At 42.2% G+C, this 25,546-nt stretch overlaps 1 protein-coding gene across 5 annotated transcripts in view; it reads left to right on the top strand.

Annotated features, from left to right (window-relative positions):
* SEPTIN6 (septin 6) overlaps window positions 1-25,546 on the top strand; it is a 92,678-nt gene that overhangs the window by 12,791 nt on the left and 54,341 nt on the right. For all 5 annotated transcript variants that reach the window (XM_088482826.1, XM_088482824.1, XM_088482825.1 and 2 more), the window contains exon 2: window positions 18,911-19,025. In XM_088482826.1, coding sequence (XP_088338952.1) covers window positions 18,911-19,025 — 115 coding nt within the window. The remainder of the gene's footprint in view (window positions 1-18,910; window positions 19,026-25,546) is intronic.

Genomic DNA, 25,546 nt, shown 5'->3' with positions numbered 1-25,546 from the left:
TCTTTTATTTTTATTTATTTTGTTGTATGTGCCGCATAATTGGATTTGAGGAACTTTAACATCTAACGCAATACATTGCCAAGAAGATAATATTATCCTGTTGTGGAATAAGGACATAGTTTTTCTCCCCGTTTGTTTCCATGGAAACCCACCGTGGAACACGGATACATCAACCCTTTGGATCCGCGCTATGGAATAAAAGGAGTTTCTGTATTTTGGAACGCAGCGACCACGTGATGTTTGGAACGCAGCGGCGACGTGATGTTTGATAACACGTGGGGGGAAATGAACTTCCACGTTATGGATGGATTTCCGGACCTTTGGAACGCAGCGGCAGCGTGACGCAGGTGGAACGTGACAGTTCACGTGACCAGCATCAGCTGTGCGCATGCGCAGAGAGCGGGACTTACCGACTAGCGGCTGTTTTAGTTAGCAGGTGTATTGTATTAGTGTAGGTATATATTAGGTTTGTTTCACATCCAAGGGCTATGCTTCTGATGAAGGACCATTTAGGTCGGAAACGCGTTAAGCAGCCCTCCTGGAGATCGTTTTTTTCTGCTGTCCCAAGGAATTGGAGGATCGTGGTTGTCTTTTTGCCTATCCAGACTGGGTATCCGGAGACCTAATCTGATTACCATCTGGCTTTCAAGACTCACGGACCTGCTACATGCCTTGGGAGATACAATGACATGCTTTTATTTCTTCTATGTTTGTAAGTGCAACCACTATTAAACCTTTCAACATTTTAAGGACTATTACACTATTATATTTCTTTCTCTCCTGTACATGTATATTGGATCGATGGATCCAGGTCCAAAGGAGTGACAAGTTACCATAGTAGTTCCACCATTGAGGACTCTCATATGTCTATTTAGGTGATTATATCCCATTTTGTGTGTTACATTCACAGGGTGTTTTTTTCATGTGAATTTGTCCTATAGGGAGCGCTATAGAGATGCAATAGTTTTTCACTTTCTGTTATGTTGAAACTGTAAATTGACAATACTAAAATACCACAGCAATGTGTGTATGTAGAAATGGTACCATTAATGATGGTAGAAAAACAGCATGTTTTGGGCATCTCTCCAGAATCTTTCATCGACAGATGCCTCTAGTTGATTACGACTTCCTTTTAGGCTTCAAAGCCAACATCACCTTAGCTACTGCTCTAATGAAGCATTGTCAAGTTGAATAGATATGTCACTGTTGCTCTTGGCAAATATGTCCCAAGAATCCATCATCTATCTCTAGACATATTACAATTTGAATTGTACAAGCTGCCATCACCCCACTATATTTATGCATGAGTGTTACATACCTCCCAACAATGCAGGTTAAAAAATAAACAATTGGAGGCAAATTTGCGCAGCCTTCCTCCAGGCATCCTAAATATACAGCTAGACTCATTAGTTGCTAGACCTTCCTCATTTTGCAAATTTTGGATCTTTACTATTAATTTTCTTTGGAATGTTCTTAAAAGTTTCCACTGGCTCCTGTATTTGGCTTATTGGCTCCTGAAATCTACATGATTTTGTCCAACCCCTGTATGGTAAAGCTGCAGAGAATTGATCATGACCACAGTCACCCTTTTAGAGCAGTAACTATATTAATGACTAGGGGTTTACTGCTTGTCTTGAAAGAGTTTGTTTTCAGACACACTACAACGATTGGTAAGGTTTAGACACAAACGATCTTGTGCATACACACTTGCTAATCGTCCGCCTGATATGTCAGCCCAGCAGACTCAATTTGAATATGCCCGCCCACTTGTATCATGTTTAATGGATTATGTGTTCGATATATCGTTCAGTCGTTCATTTATACACACCAAAGGATGTGAACGATATATCTGCACAATATATTGCACGGCAGATGTGATATATCTGTGAGCTACGTCATTTACAGATATGTTGTGTACGAACAATATATCGGCCAATATGTACTCAGCATTAGGCTCCAACATATAACTAGTTCCTGTTTGAATTCTCTTTACTTCTCATTGTATTTTTTTGTTTCCTGACTTGCAAGTGTTGCCCTATTTCTTGTTTGTGGCATATTTTACATACAGGTGGGGAACAATAACTTTAGAATACAAGATGTCGAGTTGATCTTGTTGGAGAGAAATTGACACTTAATACTCTGTAGTTAGTGTTGCCCACTGGGTCCAAGCTCCAGAAAGTCCTGCCTTCCGGAGCTTGGTACATATGGGGAATGCAGCCAGAACTCTGAAAACTGCAGCTTTCAGATTTATGGCCACATTTTCCCTTTAGTACATCCCACCCATAGCACCTGATTCAGAGGTGCACGCTGTCAATGCCACAAACAATCGGCTACCGTCTTGGGTATACGCAGAGATAAACAACGTAGTGGGCATTCTTGGGTGGTAACAGGAGTGGCTAGCCAGATGTGGGCATGTCGCTGTTTACTGCAGTTGCACTGATTTTGACTTTGTCGACATATAACATGTTGACATGCACAGTGTCAGCATGGTCACAATGTCAAAAATTGTGCATGTAGACATAATATTTTTCTACTGTTACAGCCCTACCCTAACTGCAGCCTAACCCTAAATCTGCAATGTTGAAATTGTAAGTCACAACATTCACAATGTCAAAATAATGATAATGCCAACATCGTCTCTGGCGACATTGTCGTCATGTTCACTGCCGACATAACAACCACGTCGACATTGTGACCACGTTGACAGTCTCAATGTCGACATAATGACTACAAACCGATTGACCATGTAAATCCAGATACAGTATATATGAATTATACCTCTACATAGATGCAATACAAGTGTGGTATATACCTGCAAGCTAGTGACCTAATTCCAGTGCTGCCATTCAGCGTGTGTCTGTTCAAGTTCTTTATTTATATTACTTCCACAATAGAAAAATGTACAGATAAATTACAGTGCAAAAACTGACAACCCAATAAATACTAAAATACTACAGGCTAACAATTTAAGCTAACAATCACTGGGGGCGATTCTATCGTGTGGGTGGTGGTGATTAATTGGGTGCACAGTGTTGCAATTCAATTGTTCTGGCGCCCATTAATTATAGCCGTTTTCACGCCCTATTAGACCTCTAGATTGCGGTTAGGGCGCCCTAACCATGGGTTTATCGCACATCTTTGCTCGCACCTTCATGAGGGTTCGAGCAGAAATGCCGTCGCCAGCAGCTAACATGCTCAGATGGAGCAACAATTAAATAATTCCGTCAGATGCTTAAAAAAAAATAGCCACTCCCTAAACAATGGAATCACCAACACAGATGGGGAAAAAAACTTTTGCAGTCTGCTAGTATAGCACCCTAGGCACCTGTAACATTTCTTTGATGGCAGCAAAGTAAAGAGATAGTGGAATGGATGGCTTAGATCAGCAATAATATTACAGGTTGAGTCTCCCATATCCAAATATTCCGAAATACGGAATAATTTTGGCAGGACTGAGATAATGAAACCTTTGATTTTTGATGGTTCAATGTACATAAACTTTGTCTAAGGCACAAATTATTAAACATATTGTATAAAATTACCTTCAGGCTGTGTGTATAAGGTGTATATGAAACATAAATGAATTTAATTTCTGTACACAAACTTTGCTTGAGCCACAGAATTATTGAAAATATTGTATAAAATAACCTGCAGGCTGTGTGTATAAGGGGTATATAACACATCAATGCATTTTGTGTGTATATTTGGGTTCCATTCCCAAGATTTTTCATTATGATATGCAAATATTCCAAAATACGGAATATTCCATTATCCAAAATACCCCTGGTCCCAAGCATTTTGGATTTGGGAGACTCAACCTGTATTTACTTTTACTAAACTCCCAGCAACAATATCTTCCAGCTTTGGCAGAGATTGACCAATAACCTGGGAATTCTTTCTGTATTTTCAATTGATAACTTGTGTTCCTGTAATAGAAAAATAATGTAGTCAGTCTCAAAAAATAACTTCTGTGCATAACAATATGCCTTTAATACTTAAATAGCCTGTGAATAGTTATGTCTTTGTATCCTTATGGAATACTTTTTTGAAAATATTCAGACCTTGGTTTAATCCCAATTAAATTCGGCATTATAATCTGTGAATTTGCAGGGTGAACCTGTTCATTCTACTTATGTCTATGACTTTTTTTTATTAGTTCCAATTGGGTAAAAGCAAATGCGTATTGCAGTTGTCATACAATAGAATTGGTTTTTATAGTAGTAGAGCTGTCTCTGGTCAGACACATGAGCCTAAAGATCAAATAACTCTGTGCCCTAAACAATGGTTTGATGTATTGTTGCCATGAGCCCCCATACATCAGCAATCAATTGTGGCAATTCTGCAATTTGAAGATGATTGTATAAAAAAATCTGCAATGTATGGGCTTCACAGATCGCAGATTGCAACCAAAAAGTGATTGGAATTGTTAAATTAGATTGTCCAACATGTTGGATTTCACAGATCGATTGTGGCTGTAGATTGCTAGTGTATGGAGATGATCAGCAGATTTGCAGACTGTTACTAGTAAAATGATGGGATTTTCAAGATTGGCAGATATGTGTTTGCTGAAAATGATCGGCAAATCACTGAAAAAGATCTGTAATGTATGGGCGCAGATTGCTAGATTGGGAAATCCTAAAATCGGGCAACAAACCTTCAAATTGTTCAATTGTGGTTTTCAGATTGCTGACGTATGGGGGCCTTTGGCATAGTTACTGATTATACCAGTGACTGCAGAAAAAATATTGACAGGATTGAGCATACAAAACTAAGCATATATAATTCTCCACAATGGCATTAACATCTGTTAAGTGACTTCAAATACGTACATAGGATTTCTGTTAGTGCATTTTAAGTTTGGGTTTAGTACTTTTTTAACCCATTTGAAACCACACCCGTGTTTTATGATGCATGTTTGCTTCAAATCCCCCTTTTTTATATATATATTTTATTGAAGGTTTTTAAGATATAAACATAGAATAAAGGTGTATATGACATAGAATAAAGGTGTGTACACAGGGAACGATATATTGTTACAATATGAACGATATCGTTCAACGATATATCGTTCCGTGTGTTTGCAACCAACGATGCGCGCTCCTGCTGGACGATAACGATTTCGTCGATCGGCTATGCAAGCAGGCCAATATGGGCGATATCGTTATCTCTCCTATAGGTTTCCCCCATCGTTGATCGTTGGTGGTTTTTGGGTGTGTGGATGACCAATATCGTTCAGCCAGAACACCAGGATTTTTAAAGGAAGATCGTTCAGCGATATCATTATCGCTGACGATCGTTCTGTTTGTACCCACCATAAGATATGGTCAACAATGTCATAACTGTATACATACAAAATAAAGAGAGAGAGAGAAACATGGAGCCAACATGTTGCATAGAGAATACAAAAGTTACTGAATGCTGAAATATTACAGCCGCGTTATAGACAATATGTAGAACATAACAGTAGTAGTAAGGAATAGAAGAGAACTAAAGAGGGATAGTAGAGGAGAAGAAGAAAGTGGGGTGAGGAGACCAGTTGATGTGAGTAGTCTTCATTCTAGCACCCTGCACCTGTCACAATCCATGCAGTTCCTCTTTCCTGCCTGGGCTGTTGCGCTCTGCTCTGGTGCTTCTAGAACACTCAGCTGATGCAAATACCCGCTGAGATACAGCAATTTGTGTGTTAGAAGCACCAGAGCAGAGAGCGACACCCCAGGCAGGCAAGAGGAACTGCAGGGTGAGGGAATAAACACTGTGAGTTGTAATAATAGAGGGATTAAGCATGAAGAGAGCTAAGCTATACAGTAGTTAAGGGAGATTCGGCCTCAAAATGGGCATTCCAGGGAATCCAGACCTTTGCAAAGTGGTCTGGGGTATCTTGAATTACCAAGGTGTTACGTTCCATCAGATAGTAGACCAGATAGCATTAATTGTGGCTGGTTCAAATCCCTTTTTAATTTTCTCATTCTACCCCAACAAGTATTTGTTTTTTTTACCTCTCCTGGACATCAGGATTTTTATTTAGCATTATAGTGAAATAGTGTGTTTTCTTTTAACATTAGTTTGGGAAACCACTATGAAAGGAACTCCAATAGGTTCACCTATGTTTAGTAAAAATAGATCTGATACAAGCTGTATCTTTTACTAACTAAAGTAGTTGTTACTAATAGATCCATTCCAGCATGAATCCAATACATTTAATAGTTAAAGTATTTTTTGCTAGCAAGGATCCAAACCTGCTGTCCTGGAGGAAATGCCTTCTGGTGTCAGATGGTGGCGGTGTCATCTTCAGGATTTCCTGTTACCGTGTACAAGTGCTCAGGTGCTATGTAGCATTGGAGAGAAACATTCTGTTTTATAAACTGCTTGTAAACGCCTTGTGACTTGGAGCATACTTGCCGACAATCAGTTCCCTCCTTCCGGGAGGGAGCTGATTGTCAGCTAACAGCGGGGGGCGTGCCCGGCAATGATGTCACTTTCGGGGGCGGAGCCGCGTGATCGCGTCATCGTAGCCCCGCCCCCTCTTCACAATGCCATTATTTTTGGCATTGTGAATCAGGGGGCGGGGCCACGATGACGCGATTCAACGCGAATCGCGTCACCGGCCCCCCCGCTGCGGGGGTTTTTCATTTATTCTTGGGGGTGGTCGGGAGGGTTGCCGGCTGCCGGGAGGCTTGCCTGCCTTTCCGGGGGGCCGGGAGCGAAAGTCGGGAGGCTCCCGGCCAAATCGGGAGGGTAGGCAAGCCTGACTTGGAGCCAAATAAAACCATTCCTGAGCCTGTGCAGGTTTATTAAAGGATCATTAAGCCTAAAATACCAGTTGCCTTTTATATCAGTGTTTCTCAAACCCAGTCCTCATGGATACCTAACAATGCATGTTTTCCAGGACATCTAGCTGGAGCACAGGTGTGTTAAATGACTAACAATAAATCTACTGGCGGCACTAATTATTACTGAGGATACCATAAAAGCATGCACGGTTAGGGTTCCCTGAGGACAGAGTTAAGGTGCCCATACATCAGAGAGGGGTTTCCACGATCCTGCGACGCGATTGGAAATGCCGATCTGCCGGGTGGAAACGCCAGCCGGCCACCATCGATGGTCAGCAATCCGTCGCAGGATCGCTGAAATTATCCATGTTAAATTTCCCCGATTAGACAATCACGATCATATTTTGATCGCGATCGTCAAATCTGGAAAATCCAACATGTTGGATTTCCGCGAACCTGCGATGACGGATTGCAGCATCGCGGGATCGCTGCAATCCATTGCAGGTGTATGGGGCCCATTACTGCCTTAAGCTGGCCACACACTAGACCAACTTACATCCAACCATCCAACTAGTTGATTGGTTGGAATGAAAATCTGGTAAGGTATGAAAGCAAATGACAATCAGCAATTTGCTCCCAAACAATGGAAAATGGACAAAAACTGTTGTTTGAACAAATTGTTTTGATCAAACATTTAACAAACTTGTCTGACGGCCATTTTCATCTGTTTTCTGGCATTTAGGAGCAAATTGCTGATCATCAGTTACACCCATAAGTTACCAGATTTTCATTCCAATCAATCAACTAGTTGGCTGGTTGGATGAAAGTTGGTTTAGTGTGTGACCAGCTTTACATAAAAGAGCTACTAATAGCAATAATATACACACATATAAATGGTGTTTCTGCAGCAGGTGCATAGTACTGTATTTCAAATGGTAAACAACATGTAAGAAAATGTGAAATGTGGCGCATAATCCCACGATTGAGACAATATCTAGCAAGGCTTATTAACAATACCCAGCATTAAATAGTTGTAAATACATAATAGGAGCAGATGCTCAGTTTAGCTATAGAAGTAGGTAACAAGTGAATTCACCTTGGCATACAGCACAAGAGATATTGGGGCAGATGTATGAAGCTCTGTAAAGTGATAAAGTGTAGAGTGATAAACGACCAACCAATCAACTCCCAACTGTCATTTGTTAAACACAGCCTGTAACATGACAGTTGGGAGATGATTGGCTGGTGGTTTATCACTCTGCACTTTATCACTTTCCAGAGCTTCATACATCTGCCCCATTATACTGTGTAGTAGTAGCCCATGCATGTAGAATAGTACTAAGAACTGCATTACACCAAAATCTGTGCTGTAGTTTTGTGCTGCAGGACACTGTAGCACTTGTTTTGACTAAATAAAAAAGCCAGTCCTGAGGCTTAGTCTATTATCATGTAATTTACACTGTGGATGTCTTGTTTACCTCTTTTCTCTGGCTTGTCTCTTCCAATGAAGCCCACTTTTTATGTAGCCCACCCTGGTTTTCCTGTCTGGTATAGCCACTGCAAGGAAATAGGAGCTCGAATGTTCCATCTCCTTCACCTCTCCCAGTGCTGTATATTCTCATTCTTCTTTACCTGTCCTGTATTACTGTAAAGCATTTTGTTACAGGTTACAGAGCAGCAGGTGCCCGTGTACAAGACGAGGGAAAGGGGGGCATCTGAGGGTGACAATGCAACAATAGCTATGTGCAGGGAAGGAGGAGATGGTGGAGGGTACTTGGACAGGATGAGGATAGTACCTGACAACCCAGTTTCAGTACACAATGAAGTAATGATGGAACCTTCCGAGACATGGGGACTAAATCGACTACCTCAGCCACATTGCCCATAAGTCAGAACTGCAGAGGGACTACTAATGCCTATGTTGGCTACTTCTACCTATTCATAAATAAACTTACATATAAAGTCCACTGTACTGATAATTTTATTCTTTAGCTGAAGTATTATCACCATTGGCTCCATCTGAGAAGTCAACTTTAAAGTCTCTGCACTTCTTACAATATAGGTGTCTTACAACAGTGGGGATTCTGAATAAACAGTGAGCATAGATATAGATATTGTCCCAATTTCTTTGTAATCTGTACTACAGCATTTTATGATTCCTGTATGGAAACTACCATAGGTCTCGGATCTATTTACTAAGCCTTGGATGGAGTTAAAGTGAACGGAGATAAAGTACCAGATAATCAGCTCCTAACCTCCATGTCACAGGCTGTGCTTGAAAAATGACAAGAATTGGGTAGTTGGTACTTTATCTCCGTCCACTTTGTCTCCATCCAAGGCTTAGTAAATAGACCCCTCAGTATTGCAGGAGCACAGGTGCAGTGATTGTTTGCCCATGCACTCCTTTATTAGCTCCACCTGCTTTCAGTATAAGCATCATTAAGATGTGACACCCTATATGGAAGAGAATATGCTAGTTCCCTATCACAGTGTTGAATCCTTGCTCAGTACCATGGTTTAATTTTAACACCTGATACATAGGTGACTAAAATGCATTGTTATCCTGATCAATTTACAGTTCCGAACGTCTTCAGTATAAACTGTGTTTTTATTTTAGTAAGCTTGTCATCTGTACTTTATTAGCATGGTTCCCCAATTGCATTATAAACAGTTTGCTGGCAAGAGATCTAGAGTAAGTGTTTATAACTAGCAGCCCTGAGTTCTACGTGGCTTTCCAGAGTAGTGCCGCTGTACTTTGTTGCAGATGTGTCATAGTGGGAGCTCTCAGACACGTATAAATATTTTGTACAATAACGTTCTGCCATCACCATGGTGAGTTTCTGTAGCCACTTCCAACTTCTAAGGCTCTCAGTGTGGATGTTTCATCTATATCCTCATGGAATGGGTAAAAATAAAATAAGTGTTTTTTTTTAACCGTGTTTATGGAAATTTATTATAGCTCAAAAACTAAAATAAACAATGTGTATATTGTGGATCTTTCTGTGTTATACCAAAGCAAATCCAGTACAGTATTTAATACTTCAAATACTCTAGCCCTGCAACTGTATAATAACAATGGTATTTTATTAGCCATGTGTGGTAACTAGAGATGTGCGCCGTCCCCCGTGTTTTCGTTCTAATTCGTCGTTGGGTTTTTGTTTTGGCAAAAACGCCATAGTGTGTTTTTTGTTTTGGATCTGTAATTTATTAAAAAATTGGTAAAAACTACTAAAATCACATAATTTGGGGATGTTTTTGTTCCTATTGTATTATTAATCTCAATAACATTAATTTCCAGTCACTTTTGACCACCTCACAGCTCACAATATTAGTTCACCAATATAGGCCAAAGGGTGCAGCGAGCTGGCTGGCTAAACTAAGCGACAGAGCAGCAGGACAAACGCACGGCAGTTTAAAAGAATACAGGACATCCATGAAACATTGCCACACAGTAGTGGTAGACAGGATGGCAGTTTAATAAACTATGAAACTGTCTCTGCAAAAAGACAATCAGCACATATAGAGGTGCAAGATGGAACTGTCCTTGGACCTTCCCACCCACCCTTATGGATAGAGGTTACAATGGCATTTTGGAGGCCACTAATTTCTTTTTTTAATGTCCATGTATATGCAGGAATTGCTTTTCTGATTTTGCCAAAAACTTTTCATGCAAATTATGTACCAGGGAGGAGGTTCCTAGATAGTTAAAGTCCCTACTTCTACTTACTGTGGCTTTACAAACGCTACAGATGGCAAGACAATTGTTGTCTGGATTTGAGTAAAAGTAATTTCACACATAAGAGGTTGCACTTCTACCGTAGCATCCTCAATGTATAAGTCAGCAACTTCTTGACTTTTGCTGCTCATGCCCACATTGGCAGAGGGTGCAGAAGTGGAGGAAGGAGGCTTCTCTATGAATACAGAAAGGTGAGCACTCGCGGATACACTTAGGCTCTCCTCAGGGATTTTTTGATGTTTCTGAACAACACGCAGGGCCTGATTTAAAGTTGGAAATAGAGTAAGAAAGAAGCAAGTAAAGCCCTGTAAACACTGGACAATGTGTGTACGGAGAGATGTCAGATGCGGGGGGTGCCGGCATCGGCAAGTGCATACACACTTGTTGATGTCGGCAATGGCAAATGATGGCGGGGAGGGGGAAGCGGGGCCATGCTGCATTCGGCAGCATGGTATCGCTAACTATATCCCCAGATTGGACTGCATGTACAGACGACTGGGGATATCGTTAACAACCAGTGCATCGTTCATCTGTAAGTGCATATACACTGGACTATCATTCAAAGATATCGTTATCGTTCAAACAAATCGTCCAGTGTGTACGGGGTTTGACTGTGCATATTGGTCAAAGCCATGCTGCACTGCAGGTGGGACAGATTTCGAATTTTCAGAGAGATTTAGATTTGGGAGGGGAGTGTCCTAACTAAAATCTGAATTGCAGTGTAATAAAAATAAGCTGTCAAGCATTTGTGAGTTACATGCAAAAGTAGCCAGTTTTTAACCCCGCATGCAAAAAAAATACATGTAGGCACACTTTGCACTGCAACATGGTTTGACCCAAGTACACATTTATTTGCAATTTCTTACTCTATTCCCAACTCTGAATCAGGCCCACGGTTTGTTCTACTGCCTTAGTAGTTTTTTTCACCACTGATATTCCAGCTTTAATTTTTTTGACACCTTTTGGAGAGTGAGACGCTCTTGCATAGTCATGTGAGGCAAATGCCTGACTGACAGCAGTTGCAGAACCACAACTCATAAAGGCCTTTTCTTGCCACTTCGTCTGGTGTATGGTATATTCTCAATTTTAGGTCTTTCTGCCTATAACTTTATTAAAAGTGTTTTTTTCTTTAGCAATGTAGTAGTAGTAAAGTATGTTTTTGGACTTTAGATGTCTGACTGAAAGCCTCAATATCTTTGAGCTTTGGCTTTCATAGATTACTTTGAAGTGGTATCGTCCTGGTGACTGGTGGTGGCAGCAGCTGCAGTGCTAGTGCTAGGTTGCTGCTCCTGCTGTTCTATTGACTGATCGTCATGTTCTAGATCGAGTAATTTTTTATAAAAAAAAAAATTATATATATTTTTACAAAGAAATTTGCCCACCGACTGCGAAACACTGCTCAGACAGTATAAACAGTTGTCCTTGACTACTAACCGTTACTGTTATATATCACACACAGTATCCCGGCCTGAATTTATCACACAAAAATATAATTTTGGTTTTACCAATAAAAAAAATGTGCCCACTGATTAGGACACACTGCGCAGTGGCCTTTGACCTACTGCCCGTTACTGACTGACATATATCATAGACACAGTATCACGGCCTGAAGTTACTTAAAATTTTTACTTTTTAGCATCAAATATTTTTTTTCTTTTGATGTTCCTGCACTATAGAAAAAAAAAACAATGATTTGCTGACTGCCTATTGAACAAACTAGCGTGGCCAGATTTACCTAGGGGACTGTCACGGTAGGTGGCACTGCCCTTCAAAGACTAAAGGGTCTATTTACTAAGCAGTGTTAAGAGACAGAGTGAAAAGTGATAAGGTGCCAGCCAATCAGCTCCCAACTGTCATTTTTCAAACACAGCCTGTGAGATGGCAGTTGGGAGCTGATTGGCTGTCACCTTATCACAGACTTATCACTTTTCACTGTCTCCTAACACTGCTTAGTAAATAGACCCCTGTGTCACTAAACCCGTCCTACTCCTGACTCGCTCTGTCACTACTAGTCTAGCTAAGCCAACTAGCCTACCCTCCTTCCTCTCCCGCGGTCCGGTGACAAATGACGCAGAATCACTGTGGGGGGACAAATGAGATCTGACGCGGGGAAGATGACATCACTCCTCGTTTTCTAATCTGAAAATGGTGCGGAGATCCGACCAGCGGCTCGGATCTCCTTGGTTAAGGCAAGTTCGGGCGGGTTCAGTTTCCAGAACACCGGACCTGTTCATCTCTAGTTGTAACGAGCTACAAAGTCTTTGGGTTTTTTTTTCCAAGGTTTTTTGTCCCGTTAATCATGCAAAAACACAAGTTTCTTCAAGATTTTTTTCAAAAATAAGCATCAATCCTATTTATCAATTCTCTACCATAGGATATATCACATCTACGATTCGTTTCCCACTACAGTCCTAACTGTGTGGAGTTTGTATATTCTCCCTGTGCTTGCGTGGGTTTCCTCTGGGTACTCCTGTTTCCTTCCACACACTAAAAATATAATGGTAGGTTAATTGTCTCCCAACAAAAGTTAACCCTAGTGTGTAAGTATGTGCGTGTACATGTGGTAGAGAATATAGATTGTAAGTTCCACTGGGACAGGGACTGATGTGAATGGACAAATATCCTCTGTAAATCGCTGTGGAATATGTGTGCGCTATATAAATAACTGGTAATAAAATACATAAATAATCTCTGGACTGCTGCAAGAGAGTACGGAATCCCAAAGAACTTGTTTGCCAGGACAGTCTGTTTTCAGAAGTGCTTTCAGAACTGAGCTGTTATAATGAATAGGGATGAAAATCTATAATGGCAAGGGTCACTTTTCCATTAATGACACATAGATCCATTAGAGGCTTTGTAAGTAGCATACACCTGAAGGCATTTCTTGCTGTCCAGTACATGTATACTTAATCCATATTATTTAAGTTATTCACCTGTTTAAAGCAAGTGAAATATTAAAATTTTTTATTGTTTTTAAGGCGTCTTTATTTTTATGTAGACGGTGTGAGGGAGAGTTCAGATTTTGGACATTTGTGGGAATTGTACCCTTAACACTCAGTGTTATCCATAATCCAATAATATTGACTAAAAGTAGTGTCTATGATGAATGGAAGAAGGAAACACTGAGCCACACTAAAGAAATGCAACTGTGCTCTAGTGCAGTGGTTCTCAAACTGGGTGCCTCAGGACACTTGCAGGGTCTGGTTGGTGGTCCAGTACCAAATCAAATATTTAGTCAGTGTGATGGGCAAAACCAGTGCTAATGGCTGGCTATCAAAAAAATATGTGGACAAAAAGAAGCGCATTGAATTCCCTGAGGAAGGCCAGGTGGCCGATATGCGTTGGAGCAATACACCCATCCACATTGGAGAAGCAAGTACACGAGTGTACCATCATGTCTCCTCGCGACGAGCGAGTAGAGCGATCGGCTCCGGAGCATGACCACTGAGGACCGCGTGATCTCGCGAGAGTGCAGCACCTCAGAAGGAGCGTGACGGACCGGTGACCTCATTGCACCCGGGGACATACAGCAGCACACACGGATGCCCAAGCAGGATGTTGAAGAATGAGGACTGAGATAACGCTCACCATGAGGTGAGCGCTACATTGGGTAAGTTGTGCACCTGGCAGAAACGGGACGCCGCTCCACCAGACACAGCCCCTGGACACCACAACACTGGGTTAACATTTACTAGTTCGTGGTATACATATAGGTTAACCCTGTAAAGACTATACCCGTTTAGGGAACTGACTAAGAACCTTTATCTCGGTCAGGGTAACGTTCTAATTCACAAACTGATAAAATCCCGGTTAGGGTACCAACTACAATTTTAAGCAATCAAGGACACTATTACAACATTGTTTTATGTTCAAGATTGGAGCAATGTGACTCCTAAAATATCTAGCTAGAAAACTTAATAAAGTAAATAAATTAGACAATTGATTAAACACACAACTATTGTACAGTATATTTATCCACAACACACCTATTTAACCCTATATTAGCGCGGACCTCCACATTTTTCATTAATACCATCAAGCAATAGGGATGGGTTGCCCTATTTAGGTCCAGCAGCTTATGAGAACATAACCCGTGACTTCAAGAGAGCGCAGGCCACATAGTGTGTGTTCCAAAAGAAGCGCAGCCCTGTCAACCACCACATAACTGAACCTAAGGGTGACATATAAGCACACTTTACTTCAGTTCATTTTTGCTGATTTTCTCAATAAGAAACTGTTGTCCCAGGTGTAACATGGACAAAATGCTGATACTCTAGGCATACATGCCGATTGGCAGCCACTTCCGGGAGGGGGCTGCCAGGTCGGTCCAGCAGGGAGATTGCGGGCGGCTGTAAAGGGCGGAGCGGGGGCGCGTCCGCAAGTTCGCATCATTGCGCCCCTCCCCCCGCTTTATAATGGCGATATCACTGGCATTACAAAGCAGGGGGGGTTACGATGATGCGATTTAGCGCGAATCGCGTCGTCACTCAAACCGCCCACTCTTACATGCGGTCGCAGGGGGTAGCGGACGTTGCAGGAGACTTGCCTACTCTTGCGGGGTGTCGGGAGCGGCACCCGATTTTCGGGAGGCTCCCGAAAGTCCCGGTAGAGTAGACAAGTATGACTCTAGGGCGCCGTGATTCGAAAAAGTTTGGGAACCACTGCTCTAGTGACATAAGTGGTGATGCTGAGGTTGAATTTACTGCTTGAGTCTAGTCTTTTATTAGTGCCTCATGATTTTGTAAAAGGTGCTCGTGATCAACCCTAAGGAAAAATAGGGATTCAGGCCTGGAGCACCGTTCAAACGGCCTGGGCCTTAGCTTGTGTCGATCGTTATTAGGGGCGTATCTATAATGGGTGCAGGGTGTGCGAGGCACACGGGCCCCTAAGTCCAGGGGGGCCCCGCACCGCACACCCTGCACCCATAGTATTACTTACCTCTCCGGAGTCCCAAGTCGGCGCAGGGGACTGGCGCTGTGAAAATGGCCGCCGCGGTTATTTTCCCATCGTATGCGCAGTACAGGGTAAATGGCTGCCGCGCCCATTTTCCCGGTGACCTGTGCATACTCTATAGACTCTGGGCGCATTCTAGTGCCCAGCGTCTATAACTCCGGCGCTGACCACGCACAGCTCAGTGCGCTGCCGGCTGCCGGGCAGAGAGGAGGGGGCCTATGTCGGAGACTGCACACTGGCCCCCTCCTCTCTAGAAACGCCCCTGATCGTTATGGAAGAGTATAATTACCCTTTTCTCAGTTACTTAGTGCTGCAGTGTATGAGAAAAAGTCACCGTGAGAGCGTTAAAGTAACGCAACCCTCCAGCGATCTTTGTTCTTCAATAATGCATCAGCATAGTGTTGATAAAATGCATTATGGCTCCTGGGTGGCCCAATGTGCATGTGTGTGATTTAGAATTTTTATTTTTTTATTTTGAATGGACAGTGCATGCAATTTAAAAGGGGTGCAGCATCCACTAGGCCAGTGGTTCTCAAACTCTGTCCTCAGGACCAGGGCCGTAGAGAACTGGCCTGGGAGAGGGGCGTGACTTAATCATAGGAGGTGTGGCCACAACCCCTTGGGGGAAAGAAAAACTTTTTCAGCACTGCGGGGAGGGGCGTCCTGGGAACCCCTCAGCCCGGCGCAAACCTGGGGGGGGGCCAGGCAGGCAATCAGTGAGATCGCTCCACCCCGCCGGCAGAGGAGACTGCTGCTTCTGCTCAACTGTCTCCCTGCCCCCACTACAGCCCTGCAGGTAAGAGGTTGGGGGGGGGAGGGGAGCGTCGGACCTGGGCACCCGCTAGGCCCCTCCTACAGGCCCCCTAACTCTTTTCGCCCCTACTCAGGTCCCCAAACAGCTCACATTTTTCAGGTCACCTAGCAGGTGCACAGAAGTATTCATTACTCACTGATACATTTTAAAAGATCCACAGGTGGAGCTAATTATTTTACTTTCTGTGAGGAGACCTGGAAAACATGAACTATTTGGGGTCCTGAGGACTGAGTTTGAGAACCATTTCAGGTTGCAGTCCATTCGTTTCATACAATAATATTTTGATCAAGTGTTGCTTTTAGCCAAGAGCATCTGGAGGCAGCATCAGGACTGCAAGTAATCAAAACGCCATTCTTATATGTGTTACTTGGCAGTCGCCAAAAATCTCAGCTTTTGCCGATTGGCTATTTGCTAGCGCTCTTCACCGCTATGGTAGAAGTGTTATTAGGAGGAAACAAAGACACAGCTGAAGAAATCTGACTTCTCCACAGACTATCTTTTAATATGTGGAGGAGCAGTAATTACTGCCTTTTTTTGGCGTTAATCACAGCTTGTTTTATTTTCCCCAAAGTATATTACCAGTTATTTATATAGCACACACATATTCCGCAGCACTTTACAGAGTCTTACACCAACTTACATCCCATGTTGTGATTTTCCCATAACCTAATCATAACCTTTCAAGAAACTGTCTGCCATGATGGTCCACCTTGGTACCCTTTTTCATTGGTTCGCCCCCAATGTGCCGTCAATGGCCGGCCCTGCCCCCAGCTCCGCCCCCAATGTGACGTCAATGGCCGGCCCCGCCCCCCGCTGTTAGCCGACAATCGGCTCCCTCCGGCAGGCTGGAGCGGATTGTCGGCAAGTATGACCTGAAATATATATCTGCAGATCGAGTGGTCTGCAGATATATCTGCAGATGATGGTCGTTCATACACACTGAACGACCATCATCTGTGCTGCAGCGGGTCCCGGGGGGCATGGCCTAATCTCAGCATGCGTGGCCACGCCCTCTTCAGGGGGAAAAAAACATTTGCGGCACTGGGAAGGGGGCGCTGTGTGCCCCTCAGCCCAGCGAACAGCCAATGGGGGGCGCGATCAGCATGATCTGTGCTGCTGTGGATAGGGAGCTGTGCCGGAGTCTGGTAAGTAGTACCCGCTCGCACGGCTCCCCCCCTTTCTCTGCACCCCTGTGTACGGGCAATCAGCTGACCGCCCGTACACACTTGCCAATGGACAGATATGTCTGCAGACATATTTGTTCATTGGCTGTGCAGCACAGCCAATGCGATATGTCTGAACGACGTTGTACACACTGGCCGACGGGGGCACGATATATTGACTGATCTAGATTGGCCCCTATATATCGGCCAGTATGTACCCAGCTTAACACTGCTTAGTAAATAGACCCCTCTATTAGTACTACATACATTTTGAATAAATCATCTGTGCGCAGCCTTGGATATCCTTAAAATTTGGACTGTTAAAGTTACTTGAGGACCGAGTTTGGGAACACCTGTGATCCAGTTATCTCTACTGCTAGAATGAGACCTTTTCACCAGGTCAAGTGGTGCACTAAACATAGGTAGAAAAATATAGACTTACCCTCATCCATACCTTGCTCTCTCTAATACAGGGTGTTTCACTCACTATTGGCCCCAAAGTTTTTCTTATAACTTTAATGAAAGTAATTGATGTAATTTAGTGAAATGTGACACAGACATTCCTTGGTCTATGACAAACATGAGGAAGTCATAGTGAGTGTTGAAAGTGTTCACCATTAGCATCCAGGCCAGCTGTTCATGCATGCGTGATGTGAAGGGCAGCTGTTCTCCACCCTAGTCACCAGCGCAGTCCAAAATTCAAATAGGGGAGCCACACCAACTGCCAGTGAGGATGCCAGTGAGGATGCCAGTCTGCATGGTTCCCCTATTTGAATTTTTGGACTGTGCTGGAGCTGCCACTGCTAGTCAGTAGGTATTCCTGAACCTGACAGTGGTGTTGTATACTGATGCGTCCACATTCATCGTGCCTGTGTGTTACGTGCCGATGTGAACCTTTTATTGACTAAATTTTCCAGTATGTCTGGACAATAAATACGCGTTGTTCATATTGGCACGTAACACACAGACACAAGGTGCAGCTGTGTCAAATTTCACTAAATTACATCAGTTACTTTAAAAGTTATAAGAAAAAGTTTGGAGCCAATAGCGAGTGAAACACCCTGTATAAGAAGGATGATGCTTTTAGTTTATATACAGTGTAGTATTACTGCTGCACATCCTGTATTGTATTACAGCTCCCGGACATTGGTCCTTTGCACACACGAGTGTTTTCTGCTCCTTATTAAGCCTGGGTCTGTTACGGCTCATGTCACACACACAATGAGCACCTGTTTTGCATGCAGCATGAAGCACCTCTGTGCAGATCCTTTTACTGACCTGAATAACTAAACATCCTGTTCAGTCCAGCACCTAATTGTTAGTGTCCAAGGACTGTGCAGTGACCCATGCTGTGCTCAGTAGTGTGAGGACCATATCGTTGCCGTAGTGATGTGTATGTGTTACACTGCTGTGTGCAATTTACATGTGCAAATAATGCATGAGATGTAACTCAAATGTTGATTTTGTATTTAAGGGTGAAGGGTGCCGCAGTCTTCCTCTCTCTGGACATGTGGGATTTGACAGCCTGCCGGACCAGCTGGTTAACAAATCAATAAATCATGGTTTTAGTTTTAATATACTCTGTGTGGGTGAGTATTTACAGATACGCTGACTTTTATTAGGATAGCCCGTGTTTGAATAGCACAGGAGGAGCAAGTCTTCTGTAGTTGTCCTGAAAATGAGTCCTTTCAATGGCCGGATATAGATGAATACAGTGCATTGTGTGTATGACTTGTTTACAGCCAGCTACACAGTACATTGTAACAAGTCGATCCCAAGCTTCATGTCATAATAGCAGTGGTTTATCATAGTAGCTGGGGCTAACATTTTGTTAGTATCAGATATAATTAATCTTAGTCGTGCACATTGACAGTCTACCTACAATATGAAAACTAACATGCCTTTATAAACTGGCCTATTTGACCACTAATCATTGGTGCTTTTATGCTGTATCACTGCACTTAGCAGATAGATGCTGATGTATATACTCTACAGACTCAGCCCTCTGTGGTACTAATTATATCAGCGCTAATAGGGTTTCTGCATTTACGTTATCTGATATGTGCAGGTGAATTTTATTTAATCATTTGGTGGATTTGCTCGAATTACATTTATATAACTGAAAAACAGTTAACTGAAGAACATTACTGCGACATATCAACCAATAAGATGTTTGCTTTCATTTTCTAATGTGTTAAGGTGCATACACACGATCAGATTTTTCCTTCAGATATGAACGATAACGATTTAAAAATCGTTCAGTCGTTCATATCTGAAGGAAAATCGTTCATATCTGACATGCCTGAACGACGGACGATCAACGATGCGCGTTCCCGTTTGTCAGATAACGATATCTGACATCTGATGGGTTTGCAGTCAGACTTGGACGATTCCATTCATTTTAATGCAGTCAAAAATCGTTCAATCGTTCAAATCGTTCAAAACTTTGGTAAAATCGTTCAAATCTTTCAAATCGTTTAATCGTTCAGTCGTTCATCTGACAAATCTGACAAGTCTGACAAATCTGACCGTGTGTACGCTCCATTACTCTACTGCACTTTTTCTTTTTCCACACCTTTTATCTGTCCACCCAGTTTCAAAAACCTCCTTTATACTGTATCTATGTCTGCAATTTAATTATCAGCTAATAGGTATGCTTTGACATCTTTCCTCTTTCATTGTAGCTACTAGGCTTGAGGCCTGTTTATTGAATAATAACAGTTTCAATAGGAAGTGGTTCTGACAGCAGAGCTCGCTTGCACGCACACTGAAGGGACAGATGCTGTCTTCGTGGAAAATGAAACCACAAATGAAACTTCAAACATAGGTTCTCATTCACCTTACTGAAAAGAATATTTTTGTGCATGTTAATTTTTCCTCTTTTATATCTCAGATGCTTTGTTCAAGAATATGTGTGCGCTATATAAAGAACTGGTAATAAATAAAAATAAGAAGAAGCTGTTTGTATAAACTGATACCTCACGCCTAGGTGTGATTTAATCTCAGTGACAGATGTGGGGCACTTCTAAAACTAGTTACATGACACAAGTGACACAGGCTTTTAGGGTATACGTTCAGGAAGCCGGCGGACGCAATGCCGACCTCCGGCTTCCCAACTGCTTAATCCCGGCGAGGGTTAAACTACTAGACGCCTGTCATTTTACCGACACCAGCGCCCGGCATCTCGATCGAAGGGATGCCGGGCGCGGACAGCCGCGGGGGGGGGGGGGGGATTTTGGGAGGGTCAGGTTTAGGGCTCCCGGGGGAGATTTGGGGTTAGGCACCCCCGGGGGGAGGTTAGGGTCAGGCTAGGGGAAGGGGGGGGGTTAGGGTTAGGAACCCCCAGGGGGAGGTTAGGGTTAGGCACCCCCCCGGGGGACTTAGGGTCAGGCGGCGGGGAAGGGGGGGTTAGGTTTAGGCACTTAGAGGGGGGATTAGGGTTAGGTACAGGGGGGAGAGGTTAGGGTTAGGCACCCTAAAGGAGGGTTAGGGGGTAAAATTGGGTTAGTTTATACTCGCCTTTAGGACAATCCGGATTTCCTCCTGTGTCAGGCTGCCGCTGCCGGGATTTGAATGCGGCCAGTGGTAAATCATACCGAATGCGCTTTTAGGCTTATTTCACTAAATAGTCATCATATTTTCTAAACATTTTTCAAATAGGTGTTTCCTGTGTAGCCATTTTTTGTGTGTGCATTTCCAGAGACCTGTACTATTTAAGTTTTGAGCAGGATTTAATTCCAATTAGTAGCGTTTTTATATAATTCTGACTATAGAGTCATGCTACCCTCAGTGGCACTTACCTACCATTACCTTCCATTAGTTGTGGGTCCATATCATTTAATGGCAGAGTCAGACTTGTATGACTCATCTGGCCTCCTCTGTCAGGCAGCACTAATAGATTCATCTAGTAGGTAATTTAGTAACTGGCCATTTATTCTGTAGTGGGTATTTTAGTGCTGGGAAGAGGGGATAGCACGTGGCTCTGTAAGGGATAATACCGTGGTAAAATAATATCCCGCAATTAAAGTGAACTAACTTATTACATTTTAGTGTAAATCAATGGGGTGGCACAAATTGTGTGAAAGTAAATATTTGATTTCTCCATTTAGTCTGTTTGAACATATAATACTCACAAGACATATTGAAATGTAAAATTTTATTGTGTGAAAATAATAAAAGAAGTAGGTAAAAAAAACGATCTCTATACACATGCACATCTCTCTGTACAGTGTGGATTCTTGGAGAATTGACCATTATCCGACCAAGAATAGGGGGAGTACAGCAGTGACAGCATGGCCACTGATACCTGGTTATGCTAGTTTGGGGCTATTCTAAAAAAAAATCTACATTATTTTAAGTAGAGTTTTCCTATTTTAAATATATACTTCTTACACGGGTATATTTAGTAAAGTGCAGGTTTTTAGAAGTGGAGATGCTGCCCATAGCAACCAATCAGATTCTACCTATTATCTTCTATAAGGTGCTAGATAAATGTTAAGCAGAATCTAACTGGTTGCTATGGGCAACATCTACACTTCTAATAACCCGCACTTTAGTAAATACACCCCTCAATCTCATTTAATTACTGTTTTGACAAGTGTTCACGTGGTATCAAGTTCAACATTTCTTGCGTTGTGTTGTACGATAACACATAGGTTTTAACTGTGTTTATAGTTATTACTGAATATTAGATAAACCCTTCCTATAAATAGGGTATATTGCTTTTTTATGGGGGGGGGGGGGAGAATAGCTCTACTATGTCTCGGGACTAGATTTACTAAGCGTCTGCTTTTGGAAACTGCTTGTTCTCTGCGATTTGACCCCTGTAATTTCAAAGCGCTATAATAATACAGTGCATCCGGAAAGTATTCACAACGCTTCACTTTTTCCACATTTTGTTATGTTACAGCCTTATTCCAAAATGGAATAAATTCATTTTTGTCCTCAAAATTCTACACACAATACCCCATAATGACAACGTGTAAAAAGTTTTTTTTAGATTTTTGAAGATGTTATTAAAAAAAAAAAAAACCTCAAGGTGCATACACACACAACGATTTTTTGAACGATTATCGATATTTATCGTTCAATCGTTGAAAAATTCGTTCACTTTCTAAGTTAAAACGATGAACGATTATCGTTCATGCGCGTTCACGTTTTTTAGTTTGTAGTTCAGTCAGACTGACCAACTTATCGATTTTCATTAAGGGAATATGCAAAAATCATTTGTAGTTCAAAACAATCGTTCATTACACTCTAAAAAATCTGACTATCTGACAGTTCATAAAATCGTTGGTAACAAAATCGTTGTCTGTGTATGCAGCTTAAAGCTGCATACACACACAACGATTTTGTTAACGATTTTCTGTCAGATTTTCTGTCAGATTTTCTGTCAGATTTTCTGTCAGATTTTTTAAAGTGTAATGAACGATTTTTTGAACTACTAACGTTTTTGTAACTTCCCTTAATGAAAATCGTTCAGTTGGTCAGTCAGAATGAACTACAAACGGAAACGCACATGAACGATAATCGCTCATTGTTATAACTCAGAAACTGAACGATTTTTTCAACGATTGAACGAGAACGACGTCGTTATAGTTATATCGTTCCAAAAATAGTGTGTATGCACCTTTAGAAATAACATGTACATGTATTCTCGGCCTTTGCCATGAAGCTCAAAATTGAGCTCAGGTGCATCCTGTTTCCACTGATCATCCTTGAGATGTTCCTACAGCTTAATTGGAGTCCACCTGTGGTAAATTCAGTTGATCGGACATGATTTTGAAAGGCATACACCTGTCTATATAAGGTCCCACACTTGACAGTGCATGTCAGAGCACAAACCAAGCATGAAGTCCAAGGAATTGTCTGTAGACCTCCGAGACAGGATTGTCTCGAGGCACAAATCTGGGAAATGGTACAGAAAAATATCTGCTGCTTTGAAGGTCCCAATGAGCACAGTGGCCTCCATCATCCGTAAATGGAAGACGTTCGGGACCACCAGGACTCTTCCTAGAGTTGGCTGGTCGTCTGAGCGATCAGGGGAGAAGGGCCCTAGTCAGGGAGGTGACCAAGAACCCGATGGTCACTCTGTTAGAGCTACAGCATTCCTCTGTGGAGAGAGGAGAACCTTCCAGAAGGACAACCATCTCTGCAGCAATCCACCAATCAGGCCTGTATGGTAGAGTGGCCAGGTAGGAAGCCAATCCTTAGTAAAAAGCACATGGCAGCCCGCCTGGAGTTTGCCAAAATGCACCTGAAGGACTCTCAGACCATGAGAGTCAAAGATTGAACTTTTTGGCGTGAATGCCAGGCGTTATGTTTGGAGGAAACCAGGCACCGCTCATCACCAGGCCAATACCATCCCTACAGTGAAGCATGGTGGTGGCAGCATCATGCTGTGGGGATGTTTTTAAGCGGCAGGAACTGGGAGACTAGTCAGGATAGAGGGAAAGATGAATGCAGCAATGTACAGAGACATCATGGATGAAAACCTGCTTCATAGTGCTCTTGACCTCAGACTGGGGCGACCCTAAGCACACAGCCAAGATATCAAAGGAGTGGCTTCAGGACAACTCTGTGAAAATCCTTGAGTGGCCCAGCCAGAGCCCAGACTTGAATCCGACTGAACATCTCTGAGAGATCTGACAATGACTGTGCACCGACGCTTCCCATCCAACCTGATGGAGCTTGAGAGGTACTGTAAAGAGGAATGGGCGAAACTGCCCAAAGATAGGTGTGCCAAGCTTGTGGCATCATATTCCGAAAGACTTGAGGCTGTAATTGCTGCCAAAGGTGCATCAAGAAAGTATTGAGCAAAGGTTGTGAATACTTATGTACATGTGATTTCTTAGTTTTTTTTTTTTTTTTTTATAAAATTTGCAAAAATCTCAAAAAAACTTTTTACATGTTGTCATTATGGGTATTGTGTGTAGAATTTAGAGGACAAAAATAAATTTATTCCATTTTGGAATAAGGCTATAACAAAATGTGGAAAAAAATGAAGCGTTGTGAATACTTTCCGGATGCATTGTAAATGCAAGGCCAGGTGTGCTTTGCATTCAATATTATTGCTGTTTTAAATTTTGTGTTAAAATATGAGTTTTGCAAAAGCCGACATAGTAAGTCTATACTCTGGTTCTTTCTTCAAAGAGATTTCTTGTGTGTTTAAAACTATAGCTTGCAAATCTTCCACAAAGCTGAACTTTTCCATGGCTCTAACGGTTTGCTTTGCAAGCTGCTATTATACCTAGGGGAACTAAAAAAATACTAAATATAGTTTGGTTATTTTGGTTTGTTAGAGTTCCAGTATATTCTGCTGTTCGTAATCTGATTTACATATGTTGTATATTCCATTCCTTTACTGATGAGAGGAAATGTTATTTCCATCCCCTATTTTGGTAATAAAGGCATGAACGCTTGATTGTTCTGTCCGCCAGCAACAAGACTGTTTGTTTATACACTACACTATTCATCTGCATTAACAATGACATTTACACCAGAGTGCGACAAACACGCCCTTAGCACATAAGTCTGATTTCTATGGGTGTTTATTATGTTCAGCAAAAAGTGTAAATCATGTAAAATAAACACTTCTCTAAAACACATAAAACCATAAGTATAATGTGCTTCATAAATCTAAGAGGGGAGGTTGGGTAAGTAAAGATCAATGTACACACAAATCCATATCGTGTTATGTGAAAGAAATTACATTTTCTTTGAAGATCAGTGTTAACATATCAGCAGTGCTTCAGTCATACAGCCCAACTGTCCCAATATAAGCAGGACAGCCCTGATTAGAGGGGACTGTGCTGTAAGCCAGGACTTATGTTCCAACTGGTAGGACAGTTGCAAGATATTCCCCACTCACTGCTCAGAAGCGCTAGGTAGGGTCAGGTGAAGACTTGCCACACCCCAGTCAGACGTGTCTCCGCCCTCTTACTGTCACTGGCATGTTCCTTTTTTTTTATTTTTTTTTTTAAAGAAATGTAGCTGAAAAATATGTTGCATGTTGGGAGGACATTTAAAAAAACAAGAGCAGGCCTAAAATCCAATCTCATGTGACACCACATATCAGATTTTACCTTTTCGTTGTTTATTCAACACAAGA

Source organism: Taudactylus pleione, unplaced genomic scaffold, assembly GCF_031769625.1.
Source record: "Taudactylus pleione unplaced genomic scaffold, aTauple2 ptg000296l, whole genome shotgun sequence".
NCBI classification, from domain to species: Eukaryota; Metazoa; Chordata; class Amphibia; order Anura; family Myobatrachidae; genus Taudactylus; species Taudactylus pleione.
This window is presented reverse-complemented; position numbering and strand designations above follow the sequence as displayed.